The sequence below is a fragment of the Asterias amurensis genome, chromosome 1 (assembly GCF_032118995.1).
Source record: "Asterias amurensis chromosome 1, ASM3211899v1".
NCBI classification, from domain to species: domain Eukaryota; kingdom Metazoa; phylum Echinodermata; class Asteroidea; order Forcipulatida; family Asteriidae; genus Asterias; species Asterias amurensis.
In genome coordinates, this window is record NC_092648.1 from 27,730,267 (window position 1) to 27,749,719 (window position 19,453).

Sequence of the window (19,453 nt, forward strand, 5' to 3'; positions counted from 1 at the left end):
GATGACGTCATAAACTGCAACAGCGCTCTCTAGTGGCAGGTTAAAATTTCTTCAAAATGGACTTTTTGAAGATGTCTGTGGCGAAGTTTTTTGTAATCACTTTAGATTTTACACACACGTTTACTGTCTGGCAGGCATCATATGTGTGAAGTTTCAGATCAATAACGTCGTCGGGAGTCACGTGACGCGGTATTAAAGGTGCACTTTTTGAAGTCGTATAACTCTCAAAGTAATGACGCCATTATGTTGAAACTATGTAGATTGTTAGAAATTGGCAAGTTCTCGTGAATTCTGGAATGACGTCATGATGACGTCATCACATGATTTTTAATGATATTTTCAATTTTTACACCTTTAACACATCAATTGCTATCTGAACATGGTATGATCCAAATTATTTCTTTATTTATGCCACTTTGGGCAAATTGCTTTGAATACACAACAAATTTAAAACTCAAATGAGAAATTTGAAATGTTATTGACGAAACAGCTATGTATTTGTGCAATGCCATAAGGTTGCGTGCCATAGCCTCACGCACACATTGCCATGCCAATGTGCGTAATCATTTGTACACGAAAATTTCTTTGAATACACAACAAATTTAAAACTCAAATGAGAAACTTGAAAAGTTATTGACGAAACAGCTATGTATTTGTGCAATGCCATAAGGTTGCGTGCCATAGCCTCACGCACACATTGCCATGCCAATGTGCGTAATCATTTGTACACGAAAATTTCTTTGAATACACAACAAATTTAAAACTCAATTGAGAAACTTGAAAAGTTATTGACGAAACAGCTATGTATTTGTGCAATGCCATAAGGTTGCGTGCCATAGCCTCACGCACACATTGCCATGCCAATGTGCGTAATTATTTGTACACGAAGTACAATGCCATGCCAATGTGCGTAATCATTTGTACACGCAGTCAATGCCATGCCAATGTGCGTAATCATTAATTGTCACGTACACAAATACCATGCCGTGTCCTTGTACACACACCCGATTGCGTGTATTCCGTATGTAGTTGCATTTTGTACACAGGTGATCTAGGGTGTAGTTCCCAATGTAATATCCTCATGCACATTCTTAACTGTTACACAAGCAATGGCAAGCTCCGTCATGGTTCCTTTCAGTGATGAAAGGTATTGGTCCTATGATGATCCTAAAGCAAGGATTTCATAATGACGTCATCACCGGTCACGTGACATCATCTTCAAGGTGTTTTATGTTAACTGTTTGAAAATCTATATCAAATCAGTCACAAGAGACCGCAGGTTTTTGTTTGCGGGATTGGGTAGGGATAAATCAGGTCTTCATTTTATTTTGTGTGCGTGACCTCACATGACCTCTACTTCCAGTCGAAACCGGAAGTGCCCTCTAATTCAAATGTGCAAAAGTTATGAAGTTGGTTTAACGATGATAGTGTCTAGCAGGGGTGGGCAGTTCAAAACAAATATCGATGACATAACTATAAACGCAACAGCGCCCACTAGCGGCAGGTTGAAAACTCCTTAAAACGGACTTTTTGAAGATGTGTGTGGTGAAGTTTTGTGTAATCACTTCAAATTTTACACACACGTTTACTGTCAGGCAGGCATCATTTGTGTGAAGTTTCAGATCAATGACGTTATCGGGGGTCACGTGACGCGGCCTTAAAGGTGCACTTTTTGAAGTCGTATAACTCCCAAAGTAATAATGCGACTTTGTTGAAACTTGGTAGGTTGTTAGACATTGGCAAGTTCTTGTGAATTATAAAATGACATTATAATGACGTCATCACATGATGTCTTATGATTTTTTTCATTTGTTGCACCTTTAACTCATTAATTGCTAACTGTACATGGTATAATCTAAATTATTTTTGTAAGTAGCCAGGATTGGTCATAACTGCTTTGTTTATTAAAATGTCAATTTCAGATGAGAAATTTGAAAATGTTATTAACGAAACAGCTCTGCATTTGTGCACAAATGCAATCAGGTCTAGTTGTAATTTTTTTTCCCAGTAAACTTTTTATCTCAATAGTATTCGCACATTTTAAACTTTCAATGGGGGTGGGCACCCGGGGGATATACGGAAACCATGCGTGACACGCCCAATCAGTGCCCAGCTATAATTTCTGCATGTTAATATTTGATATGAAACATTATTTTGACCCGGATTCAGTTGAAGCTTTGGCTTAGTTCATGCCATTAATATGGAGACACTTCCTTGAAACACAAACATGGCGACTTTGTCGGGGCGACTCAGTCTGTCCGGGTCGACATTGTGAGGGGCGACTTTGCTGGTACGAGTTTAAAAGTTTAGGGTTTTATAAGGGCCCATTCGCCGAGATGCCACATTTTGTGTGACTGTCCTCGCAGAAAATGACGTCCATGAAGAAGTTGTCTGGCTTTCCATCGCTTGATAGAAGTGAAATGCTGGTTCCATCTGAGAGACGTGGACAGCTTTGGCGATGGTTTATTGCTGGAACGCTGCTCAACCTGTGCATCACCGCTGCATTGGTTGGCTTAACGACGTTCTACTTCAGCACGGAGTTGCAGTCCGTCAGGGTAAACATTTTGAAAACTTTACTTTTTGATTATTTTATACATTTTGACAAAATTCTTAGAACTTCTGCATGGTATAATTATTGACTCTCTGTAAAATGTAAACCAAAAAAAGCATTCTCATTCTTTGACCTCTCCCAATGTGTTCTTTATTTTGAGAAATATCCAAGCTTACTGATCTTCTCATTAATTAAATAAAAATGTTTTCTTTTCTCTAAAAAACCCGAGTTGTTCATGTATAACCAGTTGTTATTGACCTTTGTGTACGGCATAGTCCAAATTTATGTCAGACTTCATATAATCTCAAACAACTCACACATCGGTGAGGATCTTTAAAAATGATTGTTTTTTTACAGTTATAAATGTTCTTTTTAATCTCATCTTAAACCTTGAGACACACCAAGTGAGAAGACTGGTCTTTGAAAATCACCAATAGTGTCCAGTGTCTTTAAAATGGCACCCTTTAAGTTTTCAGGTCCAGATGGAATCTCACGGAGAGCGTCTGGCATTATTGGAGAGAATTCCTCTACCAACAAGCCACAACGAAAATGAAATACCGGGCGCACTCGATGAGCTCTTGTCGAGACAGAGACGACGCCGGGACGCAGCTTCGTCCATGGACTATGGATATGGGCCCGGTGTTAGAGATGACTCGAACGCCTCGTCAGCGCTCGTACCAAACTCAGGTCTAAGGGGTGTTTTTTTTTATCAGCAAAAAGTCTTTCATTATTTGTTACTAGGTCCTCTTTTGCCCGACCCAATTGTAAATGTTATAGGCCACAGGAGTTTTGATATTATATTCAGTTCATGTTCAGTTCAAAGTTCTAAACATAGAGTAATACAGTGCTAACACACACCAGAAAAGGTTATACAACCAAAATTAATGTTCTTTATCCCTCTGATGCAAGTTAACATCTATCAAAATCGTTGCGGTACCCGCTGCTAAAACGTAGGATTAGACCTGCCTTTGCTACCGCGCAATCTCGGTGATAGTTGATAAAACACTCCTCTAGAATTGCAAAGGTCTTGGGTTCGAATCCCAACCGAGTAATATGCCTGATTTTGTTTTATACAGAACTCGGGAAAGTACATAGTACACAATGCTACACAAACATCAGTGTTAGGGTAAAACTAAAATTAATAAATAAGAATACTGACTGAAAATTCTTTTTAGCCAATGGTCGCCGAACTTCTTTGCCTTTTTGCAACAGAAAAAAAACTATTTCCTTTCAAATTATGTTGACCACCAGATCGACCACTTATGACAAGACCTTGTCGTGACGGGCGGGATGGAAGAGATGGTATGAATGGACGGGATGGGAGGCAAGGAGATTCGGGCGTGGCAGGTCCACCGGGAGAAAAGGTATTGAACTATATTAAAGTTTATTTTAGCTTTTGAGAAAGACTCTGCTATAGTGGCGAAACGTCAGGCCATTAAGTATGTTTTTGTTGCATTAATACAGTTTCGTCAGTCGCTACACGATCAAGAAGTGGCAGGAGATTTTGCCTCTTATTTAGAGATTCTGTCCCCGTACAGCGAATTGTGCAGAATTTTAGTCTCATATAGCCCCCTCTTGTGAAACAATTCCTTCAGCCCTTGTACCGTACGGGTGCCAAAATAAGATAATTACTATATTTAAAATGTTTTCCACATTTTGAAAGGGTGAAACAGGCCTGCAGGGAGAAGCCGGACCACGGGGCATGAAAGGGGACCCCGGTGACATTGGTTTACCCGATACTAGTAAGTTCCTATTATATCGTAATATTCAATATATTTATCTGTATTTATTCATATACAAACCCACTCATACAAACCCAGGTCGCATAACTCGCAACGGCCAAAAGGGACAACTCTTCCCTCCCCGCCCAGTTTGATAAAATAATTAGTGGTAATAAAAACATCATAACTTTATCGAGGGAAGGATCTGGTGGGCTCAACAACATTGGCTGTATTTTTTTAAGCAACAAGGGAATTAGAATGAAAGTATGGACTTTTAAGTTTGCAAAAGTTTTCGACTTTCCACTATTAATAATGTATTTTGTCATAGGCACCAATCCAGCAGGGGGACCTACTTACATCCGATGGGGGCGCACTACTTGTCCAGAACATGAAGGCACTGAGTTTGTGTATCAAGGTACGTCATCAATTATGAAATTCACATAATGTGTATCAAGGTACGTCATCAATTATGAAATTCACATAAACTTGGAACTACACGCCACTATGTCACCAAACATAAGTTATTTAATACTTTCAACCATACATCTTTTTCACAAACTACGAAAAAATTGATTTATTAACTGGATATGTAAATACAATAGCATTCAGATTTGTTTTTATTGGTTTAAAGATTATTAGTCCCCGTATACTTCCTTTCAGGATTTGGATCCGGGGCGCATTCTGGACACAAGGGCGGAACTTCCGACTTCTTGTGCATTCCTTCTACTCCGGAATGGGCTGATACTTTCAACGATGCAGCAAACTCCATGTCATACCTGTATGGAATGGAGTACGAGGTAGCATCATTTGACCCATTCTCACACGAAAATGCCGAGTTTATCAACCAGCGTGACGTACCGTGTGCAGTGTGCCGTCTCACAAACCGTGGAACACATCTTCTGATTCCGGCTAAGAGAGATTGCCCCCAGAACTGGACCCAAGAATACCAAGGCTTCCTCATGTCTGGACTCTACACCAGTGAGCAGCGAAGCCAGGCGGTGTGTGTGGATGAAGCACCTGAGGTTATCCCCAGTAGTCAAGCCAGTAGCAATGCGGCTCTGCTTTACATCATGGAAATTCAGTGTGGCTCAATCCCATGTCCCCCATACGTTAATCTCCGTGAAGTGACGTGCACCGTCTGCAGTGCGTAGTACTATTGCAGTTACTTTCTATTGTTCAACTTCCTCGCTGATTGCTATCTATAAAGGAATAATTTACTCGATATAAATTTTAGTCGGTTTTGTTTCTTTCACCTGACAGTGCTGTTTCGTCGTCCTCCTCCCATGCAGGAGGATGCCGTATATAAAGAGTAATATTTGTCCCTATCGTAATTACAAGGATCATGATTAAATATTGTTATCGAAAATAAACAAATTATTTCAAGCTGAATGCTCCCTACAAAAGTCGTGCCTGTATAAATCCGTCTAATGCCATAGTCCAGAAATAGTTGTCAAAGACCCGACAGCAGTGCTTATGTTATGCAGCAATCGGAATAAAGCAGGACGCAACTGACAAAAATATATATCGCAAGTTTTCTTTGATGGTTCACGTGATTATTGAAAATGTGTTGTTCTCTATCACCCTCTCTTTTGACAGGTACATTCGCATGGTGGTTGGCATCATATCATTTTCGAATCAATGAATACATCATCAAAGGACTCGGGAAAGTACTGAGTATTTGCAGTGCTAACACACATCGGTGTATGGGTAAAAAGCCAAATAATTCATATTCTTTATATATCCCCGATGCAAATGTGAACATCTATCATATGATGAATACATTGTTTAAAACAAACCATGATAGTGGGCTTATCCTTTAGTTCATTGTATAACATGGATACATCATAAGCATAACCTAAAAGGAAAATTTTCCCGTCCGTCAACCGACGAAAAATATTGCGATCGTAGCACTGCAACCGATTTTTTAAGGCAGAAAACATTTCCTGAAACACACACAAGTTTATTTTTATAAACAGTCCCCAAACCCGAAAGTTAGACAGTCTAACGGCGAAGTTGATTTACAAAGGGCGACAATGGGCAAATGGGGCGTGTTGTTTGGGACACATTATTGCCATGCAGCCAGGAGGATGTTGGGTGTTTGAAGACATTTGGTGAGCTGCAGGGGGTGGGAGATCCCGATCGCGATGTCATGCCCCAAACTGAGGCAGTTTGGCAGGTCCTCTGCCAAATAGTGTCCGTATACACATTCAAACAGGGAACCTAAAACAAAAAAGGACACTTATATAGGTTCAAGGTTCGGGAAAGGTCCGCGGTTGGCGTGTACAAAACTAACGGGAGCTAGTGCAGAAAAGTTTTTGAGGAATAAACAAAAGAGGGCGATAGGAGGTCCGCGGTTGTTGGCGCATCCTGTCATGGCCTCGTAAGCTTTGGATTCCTAGATGTTCTGTGGTACAATATGACACGCACTTATATCCCCCTTTTTGGGGGTGGGGGGGGGGGAGAGTATGATAATAACTTAATTCTTTAATATTCTAACTCAAGTTTGTAATCTCCAACTTTTTTGCGTGGTTGGCTGTGGTAAGTTTTTAATTTCGTCCGTTTATGTAGGGCGTATTTTCACATAATGTTTTTCCCCTATATACGTACGCCTTATGCCAAGTATTAATTTTGTATATTTTTTATTTTTGATGTCTTTTTGTATATGAGAGCCACAAATGATCAGTTATGCTGGATGGGTCACTTCGTTAAATATTGTTTTAAAACAATACACATACACATAATTTGACAGCCTATCACATACCGGGCACACACGAAAATGGGCATAATTTGTTTCACAATTCACAGTACACAATAATAATTGTTATTGCCGAGTTTTATAATTCTGATTTTGTCAAAGCTTTTTCGTTTACGTAAAGGGGTGAACTAATTCTGAAGCATCATAACTTATAATATATGGGGGTGCTTTGTTGAGTGAAATAGCAACCCGCATTCCCGCGGACTTGAAGTATGTATGTGTCTAATGAATGCAAAGTCACAATGAATATTATTTGTATAGTCCCCGGTACATAAAAGCAATCTTTAGGGATTTTGGGGGACTTTACCGTGAGTCTTGTTCCGCGGCAGAGACTAGGCGTTGTGAAATATTATAGTAGTTGCCTGTTTATTGCTTTACATGAAACATTCTTTCCATTGTCAAAGTTAATCGAACCTTGACCAACTTTGAGCACGTATATGAACAGGACATTTAGTGTTTTGTTCTGACATTTTTCTTGTTAAATGACTTTTCCATAACGTCCTTTGTTGATTTGTGTGTTTTTTCCTGTTACCCGGATCATATTTCAATGCATGTCTCAACTTATTAAAGGTATGTCCATGGTATAACCAAAATAAATAAAGTGAAATAAAATAGACTCATTTATTTGTATAAAACTACCGTGTGATTTCGCTTATATAGACCAGTGTCAGCCTGCTGTTCTTACTCCAAAAAAGAAATCTGATTCATTCTTCATCGACACTGAAACTCTACATCAGGGTGGTGATCCACTGGTGATTCTATCACCCCTTACACAGATTAGATAGATACATTGTGTAACCCGGATTAATAATAATATGGCGAAGAAACGGCTTAAATGAACACGCTGCATTGGATCGGACGAGTTGGTATATTAGAAGCGTTTGTAACCTTTTGTTATAAAGTGCATATTATGGTTGGAAAGATGTTTTAAAAGTAGAATACAATGATCCACACAAATATGCCTCGAAATTGCACGGTGTTCCTTTTACTTTGCGAACTAACAAGGTCGGCCATTATGGGAGTCAAAAATTTGACTCCCATAAATGGCCGACCATGTTAGTCGAAGAGGTAAAAGGAAAACCATGCAATTTCTAGGCATGTTTGTGTAGATCATTGTATTCTACTTTTACAACATGTTTCCAACCATATGCATTTTGTAACAAACGGTTACAAATGCTTTTCAAAGACCAACTCGACCGATCCAAGGCAACGTGTTTCTTTAACTTTTGTCAGAAGATTTGTTTTCGTCTTCACTGACACCATTTATGAAATGGAGATGAATGACATGTTTAATTCTAAAGTCCCCGATATATATCATATATTCAAAACTTAATCGCTAAAATTTAATGTAAAGTGGATTCAACGTTCTTGTTGAAAATGTCATGAAAGTTTTTCCTTGTTTTCTCTGAAACTTTCACAGGTGATTTTTAATGTATTTTTCTTAACATAAGGCCTTCAGATCAGTGGGGAAAAAAACCTGAATGAATGTGGGCCTACTCCATTATTATTCTCATATAGCATATACCTTTAAAAGTTAAAAGTTTCGAGGGACGTTTTGGAGAATTTCCCCAATCCCCGGGTGCTTCCTAAGTTTCCTGCATCTGGGTTGTTGACCATCCTGTGGAAGTAAGATGGCATACTTTCATGAACTTTAAATATGTGGCCATGAAAGCAGCCTTAAAGACAATGTCCGAAGGTCTGGAAAAACACAAAGAGCAAATAGTTGTCTAAAAACGCCCACCCATTCTCAGCAGCAGTTTCATTGTCCCGGCTGAAGCCCCCCCCCCCCCCCGCCTGAAATTCCCCATTGCATTCCAATAAATGCATTGTTTGAAGACAGCTCAAGAATCGGATTCCTTAACCAGCCACACCGTTGGTTGGCCTATAACCCCCATAGGATCAGACAGTTATTTCATACTTCATAAGTCTCATCTTGCATAGAGTGGTGTTCACAATAATAGGTGAAACAAGTACTGCGCTCATGCAAGAACCTTTTCTATTCAAAGCCATGGGCGTCAATCAGGGGGGGGGACAGGGGGACATGTCCCCCACCTTTTGGAGGGTGGGGGACACAAAATCAAATGTCCCCCACCTTTTTGACCACCTTTATCATGAAGCCCAAGTTTTGCACTGTGTAAGACGAAACCCTGTGTCCCTATATGGGCATTAATCCTGTGGGCAAAGGATGACACAATATCCCCTCTCTAAATTGGCCCTAGATTGCATCACAGAGCATCTAAAATGCAAAATTTTCCCGGGCCCTTAATCGGGCCCGCACCCCGAGCCGTAAAGGCTTCTCACAAGCATGCTCCATCGTTGACAGATTTGCACCTCCCCCTTGAAAGAGTGGAAGGGACGTGTACCCCACCCCTACCCCATCCCATTTTCGAAGGGTAGGGGACACAGTATCAATGTTCCCCGTGTCGTTTTACCACCTTTATTATGAAAATCGTGTTTTGCACTGAAGAACTGTGGAGCACTGTAAAGGTTTTACACTCCCGTGCTCACTCTTTGATAGTATTTCCCCCTAAAACTTGGTTTATAGATCCGCACTTGAAGATGCTGTCAAACCCAAAAGGTTTTACTGCTGCTCACATTTTTACATATGTTCTGTTCCGTTCTGTATGCCTCTTATTGGCCTATTAGATTGCACCACAGAGCATCTAGAATGCAAAAAAATTCCGGGCCCTTAAGCGGGCCCGGACCCATGCCGTAATGGTTTCGCACTCGTGAGCTCACTCTTTGACAGATTTTCCCCATAAACTTGGTTCATAGATCCGCACTTGAAGATGCTGTCAACCCAAAAGGTTCTACTGCTGCTCACATTTTACAGATGTTCTTTTCCGTTTTGTATGCCTCTTATTGGCCTAAGATTGTACCACAGAGCATCTAGAATGCAAAATTTTCCGATTCATGCCAGCCAGCAAGACCTTTCCTTTAAACAATGGGCATGGGTCTATATAAGGGCCTCTTTGCCGGTGAAATGCCACATTTGTGGGACTATCCTCGAAGAAAATGACTTCGATGAAAAAGTTATCTGGCTTTCCATCGCTTGATGGAAGCGAAATGCTGGTACCATCTGAGAGACGTGGACAGCTTTGGCGATGGTTTATTGCTGGAACGTTGCTCAACCTGTGCATCACCGCTGCATTGGTTGGCCTGACGGCGTTCTACTTCAGCACGGAGTTGCAGTCCGTCAGGGTAAACATTATTTTAGTTTCCATATTCAGGAAAACCTTAACCTTTTTTGTTTTCATCACTTAGGTACATAATCTTTAGAGCTTCATGCAGGGTCTTGACTCTCTGTCTATGAACAGAGGATCGAGATGCGCTATTTGTCAGAGGTTCTTCTTGTCAAAGGTTCTCTCAAAATGACCCCACTTAAACTTTTGCAAGGTCTGAGATTTATGACTAAGCCTATAGTATTTTCCCCTTTCCCACCAAGACTTATTACCTTCTTAAACAATGTTTACCCTAGTGTAATCCTGTTCAATTGCAGCTCTGTTTTGTAAACCTTCTTTTCAGCATGTTTGAATGTTATGTATTACTGTTTTTAGTCTCATAGATGCACATCGCATAATGTCTAACTCAGTGTTAAGGGATAATGCCAAATCATACACCTCTCAGAGTCTCAGTTTGTAAACATTTTTAAAGTTTAACTCTGAACATTCAACGTGAAAAGTGAGCATTAGCCATGTCGGCAATTTTTGGATGGCATAGGCTTGGCATAAATACTTTACAAAATATTAATAAACCCTACATTGGTATTATTTGAAAGCTGCTATAATTATATTCACGTTCTTGTTGGTGCCCAAATTAATCCATTTTATGAGCTTTGGAAGGAATTGACTAGTCTGGTTAAGACGTATATAATGGATCGCAACATGTTTTCACCATCTCAAAATAATTTTTCTTTTTGTATAATTAAAATCAGTATACATTGCACCTCCCTTCGTTAGTCCATTCGGTGATTGATGTCTGACGCGCTATAGGCTTTTTCACATTGTTTTCCTTAACATATCTATCGCATCGGTTGACTTTGTACATTCCCTTTACGTTTTCAGGTCCAGATGGAATCTCACGGAGAGCGTCTGGCGTTATTGGAGAGAAGTCCTCTACCAACAAGCCAGAAAGAAAATGAAATGCCGGGCGCCCTCAACGAGCTCTTGTCGAGACAGAGAAGAAGCCCGGAGAGACCTAAGTCCATGGACTACCCGTTCAATGTCGAGAACAACGCTTCGTCGGTGCTTTTACACCCGAAGTTTGCTCCAGAGGGTAGGTTTTTCTTCTGAAGTAAGAAGTTTATCATTGCATTAGGTACACTTTATCTAGCCTAGTGTAGGACAAAAAGAAACTGTCTGTGAAAATCTCATTTCAAAAGCTGGTAGAGCGTTTCTTGCCGAAAAATTTGAGCGGTTCAAACAGGAAGAAATATTCGTTACTGGTAATCTAAGAAGCGTATCATGCATGAAACGTTTCTCATTGATTTTTTTTCGAAATGTTTTTTCTGAAATTACTTTCAGTAGGAGGGGGTCATTTTGCAAAATGTTATAAATATTATCAACAGCTGCCGCAATGCTTCTTACCAAATGAGTTTTTACTATTTTGTTGAGTTGAGGTGTTACAAAAGGTACACCCTAATTTCATGAATGAAAAATAAAACTTCTTAATGGTACACTTTTAAGGCCGTGGCCGCCAACCTTTCCCCCTTTTTGACAATGGAAAACCATTCTTTTTAACATGACCACCAGATCGACCACTCATGACAAGACCTTGTCGAGACGGACGGGATGGAAGAGATGGTATGGATGGACGGGAGGGGCGGCAAGGAGCTCAGGGAGAGAAGGTATTGTACTCTTCATTAGTTCGTCAGTCGCGACACGAACCGGTTTGGCAGGAGATTCGGTCCCCTTCGGTCCCCCGGAGATTCAGTCCCCTTCGGTCCCCCGGAGATTCGGTCCCCTTCGGTCCCCCCGAGATTCAGTCCCTGGAGATTCGGTCCCCTTCGGTCCCCCGGAGATTCGGTCCCCTTCGGTCCCTCGGAGATTCGGTCCCCTTCGGTCCCCCGGAGATTCAGTCCCGTTCGGTCCCCGGAGATTCAGTCCCCTTCGGTCCCCCGGAGATTCGGTCCCCTTCGGTCCCCCGGAGATTCAGTCCCCTTCGGTCCCCCGGAGATTCGGTCCCCGGAGACTCTGTCCCCCGTATGGCAAACTGTGTACAAACGTCTTCTGATAGCGCCCTCTATTGAACCCTCCTCCTTCAGCCCACCCTAATTTCCCATTATGGGGACCGAATCTAGCGGACAGAATTCACCGGGACACGGGTTCGGCAGGAGATTTCTGTCCTACACAGAACCGCGCTGCAGTGGTTGGCATGGACCGCCGAATGTTGGCAAAACATTCAATCGTCATTGCAGTTATTGATACAAAAATGAACATTTCTGTGGAAACATTAATAATTACATCCCAAATAATGGGGGATATTTGTTGGGACTCTAGTTGGCAGCAGGCTTACCAGGTAAATCCATTGTTTGGAAATGTGCGCATGCTCAGAACAACAGTATAATGGAAATTCACCTGGAAAGTCTGCTGCCACCTACCGTTCCAAAATCGTATTGTGCAGATTTCATTTGATAACGCCTTCTTATTACAGCCCACGTTTTACCGCCTATAGGAGGGGATTGGGACACAAACATCGGGGACAACATCCTCATAACAGAATATTTTTTACCTTGAAAATAATTTACACAATTATTTAGGCCAATCAAAAGAGGATGTAGGTTACCAACTTTGTATCAGTGAGTCATAGGCCTTCAAGTATAATTGCGCTACGCATACTTTGGTAGTACAAAACTAAAAACGACAACATTCTTACCAGAAAACGCGATACGTCGGCCGTAGCGTGACTGAGAATCAACAGTGTTTCTCCAAACTTCAATTGACTAATAGTGATCTCAATAACTAATAGATGTAAAAGAATAACATTATTCTCCATAAAACAGAAAATGACATTCATATAATGTGCTTTGTTTGAGCATTTTTGTAAGGAGGGAGTCCTGGTGAGGCAGGCCCGCAGGGAGAAGCCGGACCACGGGGCATGAAAGGAGACCCAGGTGACATTGGTTTACCCGACACTAGTAAGGTTCCTATAATATATCGTAATGTTCAATATATTTCATCTGATAACAAAATCCTACAAATCACACTCACACTTCTATATCTTTATTATAAAAGCGCTTAAATCCCATGGGCGCCGCCATTGTTGTTTGGCAAGTGGTGCCCGCACCCTGCTAAAAATGATGCGTCCTGGGGTAAATTTCGGGGTACCCGTGGGTTTGGGGCATGTGTTGTTTGTGACGTCACAGTCAAAGCGCGAGCATGTAGTAACTTTGGGGTTGAGGGCAGGCGTCCTCTGTGATGTCACAGTCACAGCGCGAGCGTCCAGTACTTCGCGCGTACATACAGTAAAGAACAATGCATGGGGGGGGGGGGGCGGGGGGGCACGAAGACAAGACGAAGACTGGTGGGGGTTATTAGAGCACGTTGTGGGGACAGGGAGATGGAAGGGGCATGTAGTGCGGAACGTCTGTTGTAAGAGGGCGGGGGAACGGCAAAAAATGTAGGGGAAAAAGAAAAAGGGACGAATGATGACATTGGACAGGGAAAAAATTAACTGAACAGAGAAAATACACGAAACGGAGAACCACCTGACTGGCGCGGGACCCGCGGGGAACAGGGAAAGTTATGGGACGGCAAAAACAATTCACGGGCGGGATGACGGGAAGAAGGCACGGGTTAGATTTTGGACGGGGATAGGAGGTAGGGGCACAAAGTGGTACGTCTGTGGAACGGGGGACGGGGGAACGGCAAAAATAGAAATGACGGGGAAAATGAACAGGGCTGGGGAAGGGATTGTAAAAAATTAAAAGGGACTATCGTGATATGGGACATGGGACAGGGAAATATTAAACTGAATGGGGGGGGGGGGAATCAACCCCATAAAACGGGAAAAAAAACACAAACGGGACCCGCGCGAAACAGCAAAATATGAGTAATGGGGGAAACAGTGGTAAGCAAAGAACAATGCCAATGCAGGGGATCGCGGGGACGGGAGAGGCATGGAGGCGTGGGTTAGATATGGGACGGGATAGGGAAGGGGCCCACGGTGGGACAGGGAGTTGGGGAAAAAATGAACGGGGCTGGTGAGGGGGGGGTGGGGGGGGGAGCAAAGGGGTTTGAAAACTATACAGGACAGAAAATAATCAACTGAACGGGAACAACATAAAAGAAACGGGATATAAACGGGACTGGGAAAGAACCACTATTGGGATCCGCTGGAAACTGGAAAATATGGATGGGGGATCGACAATGCCGAAACGGAAAAAAGACGGACAAGTGTACGAATTTATAAAGAACTGAGATTCGTCTTAACTTAGGATGGGTTGTTTGCCACAGTGATTTGTATTGTGACCCTTCCCAGCCACTTTAGCCCTCCCCTGTACACAACGCTACACTTGCATAATTTTTACGTAGAGCTTTCTAGCGGGGTTGCCGCGCGAAGCGCGGCATCCCGCTTGTCTTAAGCAAGTCGCAAAACTCTCAACAACCCAAAGCGACAACGCTCCCCTCCCCGCCCACAGCTTGATAAAATAATTGTTGGTTTAACAAAAAACATGATAACTTATATTATCTAGACAAGGGTGGGCTCAAAATTAATGACTTCATTTTTGTTAAGCGACAAGGGAGTTAGAAAGAAAGTATAGACTTTTAAGTCAGTTTTAAGTTTGCAACAGTGTGGGACTTTCCACTATATTAATAATGTATTTCGTCATATCTAGGCACCAATCCAGCAGGCGGACCTACTTACATCCGATGGGGGCGCACTACCTGTCCAGAACACGAAGGCACTGAGTTTGTGTATCAAGGTACGTCATCATTTCTGAAATTCACATAATGTGTTCACCCTGAGAAGGTGAACTTGGAACTAAACGCCTCAGCCATTGGACCTTTTCGGTAAACAGTGTTGTCCAAGGCCCACACTATGTGTACCACAACTTCTATATCAAATAACAAACCTGTGAAAATTTAGGCTCAATCGGTCATCGGCGTCGGGAGGGAGAAAACAACGGAAAACCCCACCCTTATGCGCGTTTCGCCGTGTCATGACATGTGTTAAAAAAAAATCCGTAATTCTCGTTAACGAGAATTTATATTGTTTTGCTGTTTTCTCAAAAAGTAAAGCATTTCATGGACTAATATTTCAAGAGAAGTCTTTCACCATTGCCTTCTGTAAACCCTGTAAGTTAGTTGTAAATCTGTGAACTTTTTTTTTCTGAACCGAAAGGGTCCAATGGCTTTACGCAGTGGACACTATTGGTAATATACTCAAAATAATTTTTAGCATAAAAACTTACTTGGTCACGAGTAATGGAGAGAGGTTGGTAGTATAAAACATTGTGAGAAACGGCTCCCTCTGAAGTAACGTAGTTTTTGAGAAAGAGTAATTTTCCACGAACTTGATTTCAAGACCTCAGATTTAAAGTTTGAGGTCTCGAAATCAAGCGTATGAAAGCACACAACTTCGTGTGACAAGGGTGCTTTCTATTTTATTCATATCTCGCAACTTCGATGACCAATTGAGCTTACATTTTCACAGGTTTGTTATTTTATGCATATGTTGAGATACACCAAGTGAGGAGACTGGTCTTTGACAATTATCAATAGTGTCTTAAATAACTTTGAACCATACCGTAGGAGTTTCTGTTTTCAAGGTGTCCCTAAAATCGTGGCAAATTTTTTACCTCTCTGTGCGCGATGTAAACAGTCCCTAGATACAAAAATGTTGGTTTTATTTGCCAAGCAAAGAGTCTCCTCTCCCTTGACCAAAACTTAGAAACACGTAAGGCTTCACTGGTTATTTGCACTTGAAAATGCAAAAAGTTTGGTATTTTAGGCATTTTTGCAAGGTACAAAAATATGTCATAATGTTGAGGCCATATAAAAAAAATGGCCCACCGAAAAAGGTTCATCAAACACTATTTCAATTCACAATTCACGATGATCAAATCATGTGTCTGAACATTCTGCTGAGCATTCTGGAAAAAAATACAGAGGCTTAAAGAAGCCATGTGCCTTATTATTATTTTCCAATATTTTATTAGATTTTTTTTAACCCTCGTATCAATATTGTTATAAATATTAAAATTTAAACATCAGCTTGGTGATTCAATTATCACTTTTTATTTTTACGCTTTATTATAAATATTAAGGGGAAAAATTTGTAAAATAATTAAACATCAGATTTAAAAGCCAATAATTATTCACACTTTTTATTTAATTTAGATTTTTTATTTTTGTTTGCAAATTTCCATGGTAATTTTAAAAATGTCTTAAAAATATTTTGAATAAAATGAAGACAACTGATGGCTATAGAGTCATACACAGAGTCTCACAGAACACTTGCAGTCACTGCATATATTTCTTCCACGTATGGCTTCACCGGGAAACCATTCTTTGTCGTTTGCCTTGAAAACAGGAAAAACTCAAAATAAATGGGACCAGTTGAAGTCATTGAAAATCGGTGTGTGGTGTGAAAATTTCAATGTCCATCAAGTTTTAATTTATGTTTGCATACTTCATATTAACAAATGAAGATAATTAGGGCATCGGTTGATATATCGCATTATTATTTTTTTCCCAATTCAAAGAAAAAGGCATAATACCGTGAAAAATGGTAAGAGGAGGATACAACTTTTTCACAAATTACGAAAAAAAAATGATTTAACTGGATTTGTAAATACAATAGCATTCAGATTTGTTTTTATTGGTTTAAAGATTATTAGTCTTTATAGGATTTTATCCTTTCAGGATTTGGATCCGGAGCAGCTTCCTCTCATAAGGGCGGATCTTCCGACTTCTTGTGCATTCCTGCTATTCCGGACTGGGCTGATACTTTCAACGATGCAGCAAACTCCAATTCCTTCTTGTATGGAATGGAGTACGAAGTAGCATCATTTGACCCATTCTCACACGAAAATGCCGAGTTTATCAACCAGCGTGACGTACCGTGTGCAGTGTGCCGTCTCACAAACCGTGGAACACATCTTCTGATTCCGGCTAAGAGAGATTGCCCCCAGAACTGGACCCAAGAATACCAAGGCTTCCTCATGTCTGGACTCTACACAACTGAGCAGCGAAGCCAGGCTGTATGTGTGGATGAAGCACCTGAGGTTATCCCCAGTAGTCAAGCCAGTAGCTCCGCGGCGCTGCTTTACATCATGGAAATTCAGTGTGGCTCAATCCCATGTCCCCCATACGTTCAATATCGTGAAGTAACGTGCACCGTCTGCAGTGCGTAGTACTATTGCAGTTACTTTCTATTGTTCTACTTCCTCGCTGATTGCTATCTATAAAGGAATAATTTACTCGATATGTATTTTAGTCGGTTTTGTTTCTTTCACCTGACAGTGCTGTTTCGTCGTCCTTTTCCCATGCAGGAGGATGCCGTATAAAGAGTAATATTTGTCCCTATCGTAATTACAAGGATCATGATTAAATATTGTTATCGAAAATAAACAAATTATTTCAAGCTGAATGCTCCCTACAAAAGTCCTGCCTGTATAAATCCGTCAAATGCCATAGTCCAGAAATAGTTGTCAAAGACCCGACAGCAGTGCTTATGTTATATGCAGCAATCGGAATAAGCAGGACGCAACTGACAAAAATATATATCGCAAGCTTTCTTTGATGGTTCACGTGACTATTGAAAATGTGTTGTTCTCTATCACCCTCTCTTTTGACAGGTACATTCGCATGGTGGTTGGCATCATATCATTTTCGAATCAATGAATACATCATCAAAGGACTCGGGAAAGTACTGAGTATTTGCAGTGCTAACACACATATAATAATTCATATTCTTTATATATCCCCGATGCAAATGTGAACATCTATCATATGATGAATACATTGTTTAAAACAAACCATGATAGTGGGCTTATCCATTAGTTCATTGTATAACATGGATACATCATAAGCATAACCTAAAAGGAAAATTTTCCCGTCCGTCAACCGACGAAAAATATTGCGATCGTAGCACTGCAACCGATTTGTATAAACAGTCCCCAAACCCGAAAGTTAGACAGTCTAACGGCGAAGTTGATTTACAAAGGGCGTCAATGGGCAAATGGGGCGTGTTTTTTGGGACACATTATTGCCATTCAGCCAGGAGGATGATGGGTAGTCAAAGACATTTGGCGAGCTGCAGGGGGTGGGGGATCCCGATCGCGATGTCATGCCAAAAAATGTTCGCTGTCAAACTGAGGCAGTTTGGCACGTCCTTTGCCAAATAGTGTCCGTATACACATTCAAACAGGGAACCTAAAACAAAAAGGACACTTATAGGTTCAAGGTTCGGGAAAGGTCCGCGGTTGGCGTGTACAAAACTAACGGGAGCTAGTGCAGAAAAGTTTTTGAGGAATAAACAAAAGAGGGCGATAGGAGGTCCGCGGTTGTTGGCGCATCCTGTCATGGCCTCGTAAGCTTTGGACTCCTATAGATGTTCTGTGGTTCAATATGACACGCACTTATATCCCCCTTTTTTTTTGGGGGGGGGGGGCAGTATGAAAATAATTTAATTCTTTAATTCTAACTCAAGTTTGTAATCTCCAACTTTTTGCGTGGTTGGCTGTTGTAAGTGTTTAATTTCGTCCATTTTGTCCGTTTATGTAGGGCGTTTTTTTCACTGTAATGTATTTCATTATGCCAAGTACTAATTTTGTATATTTTTTATTTGTTATGTCTTTTTGTATATGAGAGCCACAAATGATCAGTTATGCTGGATGGGTCACCCTCGTTAAATATTGTTTTAAAACAATACACACCCATACACATAATTTGACAGCCTATCACATACCGGGCACTCACGAAAATTTGCATAATTGTATCACAATTCACAGTGCACAATAATTATTGTTATTGCCGAGTTTTATAATTCTGATATTGCCAAAGCTTTATCGTTTACGTACAGGGGTGAACTAATTCTGAAGCATCATAACTTATAATATATGGGGTGCTTTGTTGAGTAAAAAAACAACCCGCATTCCCGCGACTTGAAGTATGTATGTGTCTAATGAATTCAAAGTCACAATGAATATATTATTTATATAGTCCCCGGTACATAAAGCAATCTTTAGGGATTTTGGGGGACTTTACCGTGAGTTTTGTTCCGCGGCAAAAACATAGGCGTTGTGAAATTTATTGCCCCCGGTTAAACAATATTATAGTAGTTGCCTGTTTATTGCTTTACATGAAACATTATTTCAATTGTCAAAGTTAATCGAACCTTGACCAACTTGAGCACGTATATGAACAGGACATTTAATGTTTTGTTCTGACATTTTCTTGCCGTTAAATGACTTTTCCATAA

The 19,453-nt window shown here is 40.9% G+C and overlaps 2 protein-coding genes across 2 annotated transcripts; both read left to right on the forward strand.

Annotated features, from left to right (window-relative positions):
- Positions 1-2,204: 2,204 nt before the first annotated feature.
- On the forward strand, positions 2,205-5,792 carry LOC139935352 (uncharacterized). Its single transcript, XM_071929894.1, has 6 exons — positions 2,205-2,555; positions 3,028-3,238; positions 3,803-3,915; positions 4,215-4,293; positions 4,601-4,687; positions 4,933-5,792. The coding sequence occupies exons 1-6, from the start codon at positions 2,370-2,372 to the stop codon at positions 5,421-5,423; spliced, it is 1,167 nt and encodes a 388-aa protein (XP_071785995.1). The 5' UTR covers positions 2,205-2,369; the 3' UTR covers positions 5,424-5,792.
- Positions 5,793-10,030: 4,238 nt separating this feature from the next.
- On the forward strand, positions 10,031-19,272 carry LOC139935360 (uncharacterized). Its single transcript, XM_071929907.1, has 6 exons — positions 10,031-10,228; positions 11,092-11,302; positions 11,779-11,878; positions 13,081-13,163; positions 14,865-14,951; positions 16,894-19,272. The coding sequence occupies exons 1-6, from the start codon at positions 10,043-10,045 to the stop codon at positions 17,382-17,384; spliced, it is 1,158 nt and encodes a 385-aa protein (XP_071786008.1). The 5' UTR covers positions 10,031-10,042; the 3' UTR covers positions 17,385-19,272.
- The last annotated feature ends 181 nt before the right edge of the window (positions 19,273-19,453 follow it).

Coding starts and splice junctions, on each gene's coding strand:
- LOC139935352 (XM_071929894.1), top strand. CDS start 2,370: ATGACGTCCATGAAGAAGTTGTCTGGCTTTCCATCGCTTGATAGAAGT. Junction 3,916..4,214: donor CAGGTCCACCGGGAGAAAAG/GTATTGAACTAT, acceptor ACATTTTGAAAG/GGTGAAACAGGCCTGCAGGG. Junction 4,294..4,600: donor CATTGGTTTACCCGATACTA/GTAAGTTCCTAT, acceptor ATTTTGTCATAG/GCACCAATCCAGCAGGGGGA.
- LOC139935360 (XM_071929907.1), top strand. CDS start 10,043: ATGACTTCGATGAAAAAGTTATCTGGCTTTCCATCGCTTGATGGAAGC. Junction 11,879..13,080: donor GCTCAGGGAGAGAAGGTATT/GTACTCTTCATT, acceptor GTAAGGAGGGAG/TCCTGGTGAGGCAGGCCCGC. Junction 13,164..14,864: donor CATTGGTTTACCCGACACTA/GTAAGGTTCCTA, acceptor CGTCATATCTAG/GCACCAATCCAGCAGGCGGA.